The sequence below is a fragment of the Myxocyprinus asiaticus genome, chromosome 44 (genome assembly GCF_019703515.2).
Source record: "Myxocyprinus asiaticus isolate MX2 ecotype Aquarium Trade chromosome 44, UBuf_Myxa_2, whole genome shotgun sequence".
Taxonomy (NCBI): Eukaryota; Metazoa; Chordata; class Actinopteri; order Cypriniformes; family Catostomidae; genus Myxocyprinus; species Myxocyprinus asiaticus.
In genome coordinates, this window is record NC_059387.1 from 17062393 (window position 1) to 17073166 (window position 10774).

General features: G+C 36.5%; 1 protein-coding gene across 4 annotated transcripts in view; it reads left to right on the plus strand.

The window, feature by feature from the left end:
* Positions 1-10506, plus strand: part of ncoa2 (nuclear receptor coactivator 2) — a 139129-nt gene extending 128623 nt beyond the window's left edge. For 2 of the 4 annotated variants that reach the window (XM_051686928.1, XM_051686927.1), the window contains exons 19-22: positions 56-515; positions 3079-3256; positions 3580-3754; positions 7203-10506. In XM_051686928.1, coding sequence (XP_051542888.1) covers positions 56-515; positions 3079-3256; positions 3580-3754; positions 7203-7217 — 828 coding nt within the window. In that variant the 3' untranslated portion in view covers positions 7218-10506. The remainder of the gene's footprint in view (positions 1-55; positions 516-3078; positions 3257-3579; positions 3755-7202) is intronic. The other 2 variants (XM_051686929.1, XM_051686930.1) reach the window with 2 other exon arrangements.
* Positions 10507-10774: the final 268 nt, after the last annotated feature.

The following is a 10774-nucleotide window of genomic DNA, read 5'->3' on the forward strand; positions in this document are numbered from 1 at the left end:
CAAATGTTGACCTCAGCTTGTCTGAATCACACGTGAAACAATCTTTGTCTCCCAGGGGACAATCAATGCTCAGATGCTGGCCCAGCGGCAGAGAGAGATGCTGAGCAATCACTTACGCCAACGTCAGCTGGACCAGCAGCGACAGCAGCAGCAGCAACAACAGCAGCAGCAGCAGCAGCGTAGCATGGTCATGCGAGCCCAGGGCCTCAACCTGCCGCCCAACATGGCCGCAGCCGCTGCCGGCATGAACAACCCGCGGATCCCCCAGGCCAACCCCCAGCAGTTCCCCTATCCGCCCAACTACGGTACAGGACTGGCCTCTCCGCCCCCCTCCACCAGCCCCTTCTCCCCCGGTTCCCCCAACCTTCCCGCCCCCCAGCTCCTCTCCCACAGCACCATGCATGGCTCTCAAATGAGTCTAGCTAACCAGGTGATGCTGGGCAGTCTGAGCGGACAGTTTGGGGCTGTTATGAGCCCACAAATGCAGCACAGTGCCTTTCAGTTCCCCAGCTCAGGTACTGCCTGCCCTTTCTCTCTGTCTGTGTGTCATGTGCTTACACACACTCACGCACTTGCAGTCGGCAACACTACAGGCTTAACTTGAGTGATTTGACCATGCAGTGAAAAATTAAAAATGTCCAGGGTCAGTTAATATGGTTTAATTAGTAATGCAGTAGTTTAGGTATAGGTCAGCTGTGTTATGCATACTTAATCTCGTAAAAGTACTAGATGAGCAACTTTGTAGTTGTATCTAATCATAAAAATCATGGCAATTGGATTAAACAATTAATGGGGTAATTCTCAGAAAACTGTCAAGAAATATCTAGGGTCATATTTCACCCCTAAAATAAAAGAAGAATAAGAAAACTATCGAAAGAAATATAAGAAATACAATTTTGCATTAACAAAATCAAGCCTGTATTTAAGAAATGTTGTTTATTTGCATTGTGATATTCCTAGTTCTTTGTAGCCTAATATAATGAAAAATATTACTATATAATATATTAAAGTATAATTGTAAGTATATAACATATTATTTGTTTTATGGAATGTTATTTTAATAATTGAAAAAAAAATCTTGATTTTATATGATTTGCATTACTGTATTACAATAATAAGTGAGATTTTTTTTTTACATTAAATGAATAGGAATTTGGGGTGAATAATATTTTTTCACAATTAAGTATTAGGAATTCAATTTGAGGAAATGTGCTTAATTTTCATAATGTTACAGTGCAAAAAATCGTAATTGTACTGAAAGTACTGTAGACTATGTACATTTTATGTGTATATATATATATATATATATATATATACACACACACATATAGAGATATAGATATATATATATATATATATATATATAAGTTTTCTTTTTTTGACAGATATTTCTTCTGAGATGTGTTATTTTCTGGGGGATTTGTGGTTAAATTATCATGCACTGGGATTCATTTTAACAGTATGAGATTCGTTTAGTTTTAGATGTTGCCATTCAGTTCAAGGGCAAACCCTTTCATATCTTGCAATTTTCATATTTACAATATGAACTAAGTTATACGCTTCTGTTTCAGTGATGATTTGGGCTTTTTAATGTCTGCCTGTAGTTGATTAGTCAAGTACTGTGTGGTAATAGATCATTTAGCACTTTATGGAATTCATGTAACATTATATAAATACTCTTAATACTGCAGTGCCCTTGAGAGATAACAAGTAGCAGAAAGGAGCAATAAATGACACTAGAGGGCAGAAGAGTCACTTGAAATTTGTACCATATTAAATTAAGTCCATGTAATGACTATAGATCTATAGATTCTCACTTAACTACTGATGATGTCAGAGCCATTATTTAATCAAATCATACAATCTGTTAAATTCTTAATAATTGTGCCCGTGTCTATGCCTGTGCTGTGTGTCATATATCAGTGTCTGTCTTGCCTAGACTAATTGGCTGATGGTGATCAGTGGAAGCGGAGCAGTTGATTTTTAAACCAATTATGCGGTGACCCAGACCCCACCCCCAACCACGCCCACTCCCCACCCACCCCTCCTTCTCTGGCTGTCCAAGCCACTAACACTAACCTGCATGTGTAACTCTGCCCTACTGCCTGCTTATAACACCTCTAAACTCTCTATTGTCCCACTGTACATCAGTCCCTCCTGATTCCTCACTTTTAATTATGGAAATGAAACACTTCACAGAATGATTTCTGCTTTTTCTAAAATTATGATCAGCTAATTAGTTTGGAAATGTAATGATTTTCATTAATTGTGTTGAGACGAGTGTGTATCTGTGAATGTGTTCTTATAGATAATTATATTTATTATTAGGGCTGTCAGAATTAACGTTAATGCATACGATCAATTGGAAAAATGTTTAACGGTGTAAAAAAAATTTTAATGGATTTTTTCTATTTTAAACGTTTCATGCTGCTATCTGCAAAATCTCTTTAAAACCTGCCCTCCAAACACATATCAGCAAACCCCATGTCAGCGAACCCGAATGTGCAAAATGATTGACGGGTAGAGAACGTTTCAGATAAGAATTTTGCAGATTTGCGTCGTATTAAGTGTGTGCATTACCTTTGCATTTTGAGAAATATAGAATCGGTATTTTAGTACGAGTTAGATGAGTAAACAGTTCAAATATGCCACTTTCTGGTGTTTTTTTTATTTGCACGTATAGGGCAAATATACAACAGTTTCCCAAATAGACTTCAAATAGATTTTTTTTTTTTTTTTTTTAACAAAATATTTTAGTATGTTATATTTTGTATTTATAAAAAATATGCAATAAAAATAAGGAAAGTATTTTTATCAATTGACAGCCCTAACTTTTAATCATCACCATTTTAACTATCAGTGTTTATGGATTAAAATAATGAATAAATCTCACAAGGGTGGTAAATGTGAGTGTTGTCTGACTGAGAGTGTGTGTTTATGTATGATGTGGAATAAGTGCTGTACAAGTAATAACGTGTTCATACGTGTTACAGTATTCTGTGATAATTGTATGTTTCAAGCCAAATTTAGCCCACTCATGTCTGCATGTGTGTGTACATGTGCACATCTGTGTGTCAGGTATGAGTCAGCAGTCGGATGGTGGGTTCGGTGGTGCCGCCACCCCTCAGAGCCCCCTGATGTCTCCCAGGATGGGCCACGCCCAGAGTCCCATGATGCAACAGGCGCAGGGCAACACCTCTTTCCAGTCCTCCCCTGATATGAACGGCTGGACACAGGGAAACATGAATGCCAACAGGTGCAGATTTATCACTTACGTCACACACAGCATCAGCACCAAGTACCTGTATTACCAGTATTATATACAGTATATGTGTGTGTGTGTGTGTATATATATATATATATATATTGCTTTAACTTGTTCTTGTAATATTGAACTTTAAAGGTAAAGAGTAGATTGTATTCAAAGACAAAATAACTCACACCTTTCAGAGTCATACCTCAAAACTGAACTTTTATTTACAGTAGTATAGACCTATATTTAGGGTAATGTAGACTTGACATACCATTGCTTATACCACCAAGAAGTGTGTCAGTACCTTTTTCTGCTTCCTTCCATAGTATGTTCACTCAGCAGTCGCCACCTCAGTTTGGCCAGCAGGCCAACAACAACTTGTACAACGGTAACGGCATGAACCTCATGGCCCCCAACTCGAGCAACATGGCCCAAATGGGCAACCAGATGAGCATGAACTCTGGACCTGCGGGGGGGATGTCCAACATGGGCCCAGAACAGGTTAGATATCCACCAGTGTTACTATTCAGAAAGACACGGCGCCACGGTCAAAGACATCTGTATGTCACATGTTTACATAGAATATCTATTGAAAAACAGTGCAGATTGACACAAAAATTAGCTCTCTGTGAATGACCCCTTAAAACTGTTGCCTTGTCTTATCAAAGCATTTTACCCATACAGCTGTACTTTCGTTGTCTTAATTTTCATAAAATTCCAAGATTGCGTCCACTTCTCAAAGTGCATGAACATAAGAGTATACTGAGATAATTCTTTGAAATGTGTGAATGTTTATAGCCTTTTAGGAAATCATTTAAGCTCCACCCTTCCAAACACACTCAAGTGAACTAGAAGGTTTAAAAGCTAGTTGAGCTATCTTTAAAGTGAAACTACTTTGCAATGCTTGTCAAACTCTCAAACTTTTCATTGCTAATGAAGCACATTTAAACTCCTCAATGTTCCACCCAGGAATTTAGTCAAAGTTATAGTGTAGATTTATTGGATGCATTTATTTACTTAAACATATAATGTCTAATGGTCAGACCGTAAGTGTCTGAGGTCACCAAATAGCATAGTCAACTCTGCAACTAACTCTTGAATAATTTACTCTAATTAGCCCTGTGTAACTTTGCTGATGAGAGGGATGATGCAAAACTGGACATAACAGACCAGTGATGTAATTAGTCACTGGCAATTAGTGCCCGCTTGAGCTGCATATTTGTAGACCTGATAGACTATGAGTGCTTGTATCAGACACAGGGCTATGAGTCTCTGAGTCACCTTGGGTTTATACCTTCAGACCTTTACTCACACACACGCACACATTCCTACACTACCATAATTCAATCTAACCAAATCTTAATATCTAGTTACTTGGCACATTAAGAAGCATTATCAACATCTTTCTGGTATTGTCACATTATTTAAAGAGGTGTGGCAGGTTATATACAAGTTAAGATGTATCGAAGGCATCTGTGGCATGTTACAATCACCACCGAAAATAATTTCTCCTCGTAGCTCAGTTAGTATCAGCAAAAAAACAATACAAAATGTTGTCATTTATGTACTTCTAATGCAAGTGTATGGGGCAAGTGTACAGTCAATGGTTGCCCCATATACTTCCAATGTAAGTGCTTTTTTTATTTATTTATTTTTATTTTTTGCTTTTTGCTTTGATTTGCTTTATTACAAACAAATATTCCTTCAATACATTTTCCTTTAAAATATTCCTTATTTTTTAAGTGATGCACTCTTTTGCCAGTTACATAGTAAATATTTTTTTTTATGCTTTATACAGCCTGCTGCAGCTTTTAAGCTTCATTAAATAGTATGAATATTTAACCAAGTTGCATTGGTTTGATTGTGTGCACTTCAATTTGTTATAAGTGCATAGGCCCTTAAAATCTTAGTCCGCTGATTTATTCGCAGGCTGTGTATATAGTCACTAGTCTTTTAATAATTTAGCATTTTGCCATTAGTGAAGATGTAATGAATTATTGCTCTCTGTTTCTTTACTGTAATTATCTCTTCATGGCAACACAAAGTTTGGCATTACGACACATTCTTAGTGAAGGTTGGATGAAACTGGGTTATTAGTGCTTTTAAAAAGTGCTTCACCTTTCAAGATTTATTGCAGTGTTTGGTGGGTGTAAGGAGAGGGTGCAAGTGTGTGGGCAGATGTATAATTGAATGTTTCTTCAACTATGGGCACTTTTGGCCCTGTTGACTATTAGAAAATAAACTTCCTTAAAATAGACTTTTGAAACTTTCACTAGTTTATTTGATTTCTCCAATAATTTCCAACATTATACATACATGCATAGCAGGAAACTTCTGTAATTTTTCTGAAACATAATTTTTCCTGAAACAACCTTTCTACCACAATGTCATTCCCACTACATTCCATATTATGTATTGTGTTTGGTTGTATTCTATGGTGGAAATTATGGTGATGAAAATGACATTTTAAACTGTTTTTTGAACACAGAATACTACATACATTTTAATAACATTTTCTTGCATAATTTGATGGGAAATGACATACAACAATGCTCAAAATACTTCACATTTCATGTTTATCTTGATTTCTCTGTTTTCTTCACTCATCAAATGTCTCATATTGGTCGAGATGCAAATGACGCCACAATAGAGGCACAGCTGTAATTTGTGTAAAACAAAATTACACAGATTATTTTAATAAAATTCATTTTTTAAATGGTTTATGGTTATTTTACTCTGTTTAAATTATCATTGGTTTTTAAAATGGTATAATTAAATTCTTATAATGATTTTTCATATTTTAAGGTTTATTTTTATATTGCATGATTATTTTGCTCTATTTAGATTTTCATTGTTCTTCAAATGTAATATTGTACTGGGTAAAACAATAAAAGCTATAAATAAATGGTTTCCAAGACAGATAGTTCACCCAAAAATAAAATTTCTCATCATTTACTCACTCTCATGCTGTCCCAGATGTGTATGACTTTCTTTCATCTGCTAAACAAAAATTAAGATTTTTCGAAGAATATTTCAGCTTTGTAGGTCCTCACAATACAAGTGAATGGTGACCAGAATTTTGATGCTCCAAAAAGCATATAAAAGCAACATAAAAGTAATCCATACGACTTCAGTGTTTAAATCCATATCTTTAGTAGCGATATGATAGGTGTGGGTGAGAAACAGATCAATATTTAAGTCGTTCTTTTTTCTTATAAATATACTTTCATACATCCCTCCTGTGCACATTTATGAGAGGTCTTCTGTTTTTGCCAATTCGCATTCTTAATGCATATCACCCCCTGCTAAGCAGGGAGAAGAAATAATTCAAAGGGAGAGATAATAATAAGAGGAAAATAATAAATCATATTTGCACAACAGCCCAGTAGGTGGAGCGGCAAAAAACAGAAAAACTCTCGTGATCGTGCATAGGAAGGATGTGTGAAAGTGGATTTATAGGGGTAAAAAAGGACTTAAATATTGATCTGTTTCTCACCCACACCTATCATATAACTTCAGAACACATGGATTAAACCACTGGAGTCATATGGATTACTTTTATGCTGCCTTTATGTGCTTCTTGGAGCTTCTGAGTTCTGGTTACCATTCACTTGCATTGAATGGACCTACAGAGCTGAAATATTCTTCTAAAAATCTTCATTTGAGTTTTGCAAAAGAAAGAAAGTCATAAACATCTGGGATGGCATGAGGGTGAGTAAATGATGAGAGAATTTTCATTTTTGGGTAAACTATTCCTTTAATGTAACCTCAGTGTAACAAAAAAAGTTGAGACCTGTTAGTTTTAATAATATTCAACCCCTGGGATATAAAAGTCCTTGTAGAAACACCCAGTTATGTCTTTGGTTTTATGTATTCATTGACTGATTCATTGGTTGATTCATTTTCACTATCAATCTTAGACCAGTTTTTTCTTCTTTCTCTCTCACAGCAGAAGTATTGTTGACCCGGGGCTGACGACGTCCCAATGCAGTAAACAGAGTGTCTAAAGACTTTTCATGAGTGATTTTCAGCTGCAGCGTGATCAAGTAGAGTTTGTGGAGTGATGCTGTGCTATTTAAGCTGCTATCAGAGGCCGGACGGGTCTGTCTCCTGCCCTCTACTGGACATCTGTAGAGGATGCATCAGGGGTACCGGAGCTCAAAGGGATGGACTCTTTCTCTCTCTCACACACACACTCACTGACACAGATCTTCTGGACCTAGAGCTCTCCCCCTCTGTCAAACACACTGCAAGCCCTTACTGTCAGTCTGCTCTGTTGCATTCACCGTAGTGTGACTTAGGTCTCCCCTGAAAAGACTCAGTGACAGTGGCAATGGAATCCTTGTCTCCCATGAATGTATTCCTCCTCCTTTTTCTCTCCCTTTCTCTCTCGATTTCTCCTGGACTTTAGGCTGTTCTTAAAAGATATTCTTTAACCCACCCATCTTCGGTCTAACTCCTTTCCTGACGTTCCAAAATAGGCAAGAAGACTGCGTTTGAAATCCGCGCTCTAAAATTCAGCCTTTTTGCCTTTTTTAAATTTGATTCTCTTTTGTTTCAGAGTACAAATAAAGATAATGTTGAAATGGCTTCTACGTAGATTATGAGAGTTCAGATGACAGTTTGTAAAGTTAGACTTAATTTAGAGGTTTATTGTGTAATAAATTAAGTTTTATTCTAATGTATAGTTTCTTTTTTTAACAGTGTAGATTTCTTTATAAACCATCAACTCATGGCAGTGAGAGTGCGTATTGCCTCTGCATAAGAAATTGTTCAACATACCTATGGGTTTTATTTTACTCGGTCCAGTAGTTTCACAGAAAATGTGATTTTAAACTTGTTTCTGTCTGGTAAGTAAAATGAAATGCTGGTAGATTGTAAATACCAATAATGGGGGGGGAAATTGTATATTTATTTTTTGATTTTCAATTTATTTTCCCCCTCCTCCTCCCCCCAAAGTCCAGTCTTAACTGTTTCAGGGACAAGGGCGGTGTTTCTCAAGCATGTGTATTCACTTGATGGGAAAATGAGCTAGGCAGGGAGCGTGTGCTGTTTCTTATGGTACTGAGGAAGGGGAGCTGGGTTGCAGTGGTCCTTCTTTTCCTGGGTGGGCTTTGGGAGGGTGCTGTGTGTACAGTGTACAGATACTTGCTTGCTTCTAAGCCTTTAGCCAAGAGCCCCACCGGAGGAACCCAACACAGCCATAAACTCAACACTGAATCATGCTTTCTTTGTTGTGTGGAGTGATGTGCTTCGTGCAAGATGCTAGGTTCAACCAGAATTCGGTGTGTGTAAGAAAAGACAACAAGCAATAAATATTACTTGAGATTTGTTTGTTTTTTTCCTCCTCTGTTTTGTAATTTTTGTACAGGATTTTTCAGGAGACACATTTTTTCTCCCCGGTTCAAACTCAGTATTAAAAACAGATACTTTTTTTAATTGTGGTTCATATTTTGAGAAAAACTCAAATTGAAAGATGTCCAAATCTACATGTTCCTCAGTGACGAGTAGGTTTTAGTTGTGGTGTAGCCAAAAATAAAGCAGCATTGATGTTTAACATGGCAGTTCCTACATTCAAACACACTGTACCCTGGTCCTCAAACGGATTCGGCAATCCCGGGATCAACAGTCAGATTGTTTGCTTTGACCCTCAATTCACAAATTTCCAGATTTCATCACTACATACATGTGAACATTACACTCTTAAAACTGTAATGTACGCAAAACAGTCCTTCATGCTTTCTATTCGAGGACAAAGCCAAATTTCCTTGCCTTTTAATTGATTGAGAGACTTACACATGCCACTTTCATTTTGTTCTTGTCCATGTCTGCACACAGGTTGTATCGGAGTTAGATTGTCAGCTTTTGCTTTTACTGAAAATATCGCCATGTCATCTCTGTGTTTAAGCTGGTGTTAAAGTACGTGTTGTTTTTTATTTTTTATTTATTTATTTTTTTCAGTATATAATGTATGTACCAGCAGCAAATTACGTTTGCAATGACCCAGCTCTGTCATTATACGCTGAAGGTGCCGTGGTTGTGTACGAATATACCTGGTGTTTTGGCATAGCTTATGCTTTTCCTTTTCAACACTGTAAATACAGGTTTGATTTCACATCATTTGGGGTGAAGTGTTCACTCTGCCCACCATTCAAAAGTTTCTGGAAGTTTCAGACACACACCTGCCGTTTTAACGTAAGGATCTACATTCTCATGTGGAGTAAAAAAATAAAAATAATTTATTGATCATCCTCAATGCATTTGTCATCAGTCTGACATCTGAGAACGAAACAAATTATATTTGGCACGCATTCCACATGCTGTTTTGATCCGAATTTTGATGCATGTCGGATGCCTTGGACAAGGACTGACATCCAGAAACCATATTGGAGAATAGCCAGTCGCACACTACCCTCTGCAAAGTCCAAAGATTGTCAACATTTTAAACTAAATATAAGCCATGATGTGAAGGTGGTGCAGAGTTTTTTTTAGTGTTTTTATCAGTACTAGTGCAAAAGAGCCATTTGTCCTAAAATAGAGAGAAATTTAATTGTAACAGCTAGGATTGAATTTCCTAAAATGATTTGTCTTTACCTTACTTTTGATTTTTTTTTTTTTTTTCTCTGACACTTTCAATGTCTTTTTGTATAGTCTGCCAATTTCTTAGAGCTAAATGCAAGGACCTTGAAATGCTAAAACTTAGCATATTGCCTTAGATCTGTTTTATTGTCTTGTATATTACAAAAGTTGTCTGTATTATATTTGTATAGTGAATCGTTGACAGGATCCACCCAATTCATTACTGCTCATCTATGCCTCTTGCCGGATACCTACCATATACCTGTCTCTCTCCTCATCTTTTCAATATTGCTCATTTTCCATGTTTTGTCTGTGATCAGTTGTGGGTTTTATTATTTGTACAGTCCTGATTTTACCCACTCGGTTATGTGTGAGAATGAAAATGATGCAATGGGAAATCGAAGCAATATGTAATTTATAAGGACTTTTTGGAGGAAGCTTACAGTGTTGCTCCTGAGATGTATTTTTTCCAGTTGTGGTTCATGAAACAGCCCTGTTCATCCGCATCGATGTGTGTAATCTTAGTGTGAGCCTTTTATGCAAAGTTAGATATACCGAGAGAAATTTAAATACAGTTATGCAAGTTGTCAACTAATATGGCTTTGCTGATGCTATTTGATGTTGAATCAAATTGAATTGTAAATAAAGAATTCTGTTATTGCAACATTTAAAATCATGACTGATTTTTTTTTTTTTTTATTATTATTATTATTTCTTTATTTTTTTATTTTTTTATTTTTTTTTTGAGCCTCCTTACAGATGATCAGGTTTGTAAATCGACTTTTTGTTAAATTTTAGAAAATTTCATTCGAGGTTTCTAAAAGCTGTTTTGGTTTGCAAAGGTCAGAAAAGTGAAACCGACGCTCAAAAAACAAATTTGTGTGACTTAGCTGTAAAGACCAAACCCGCAGTCTGTTGCTGAAGAATAGATTAAAACGTATC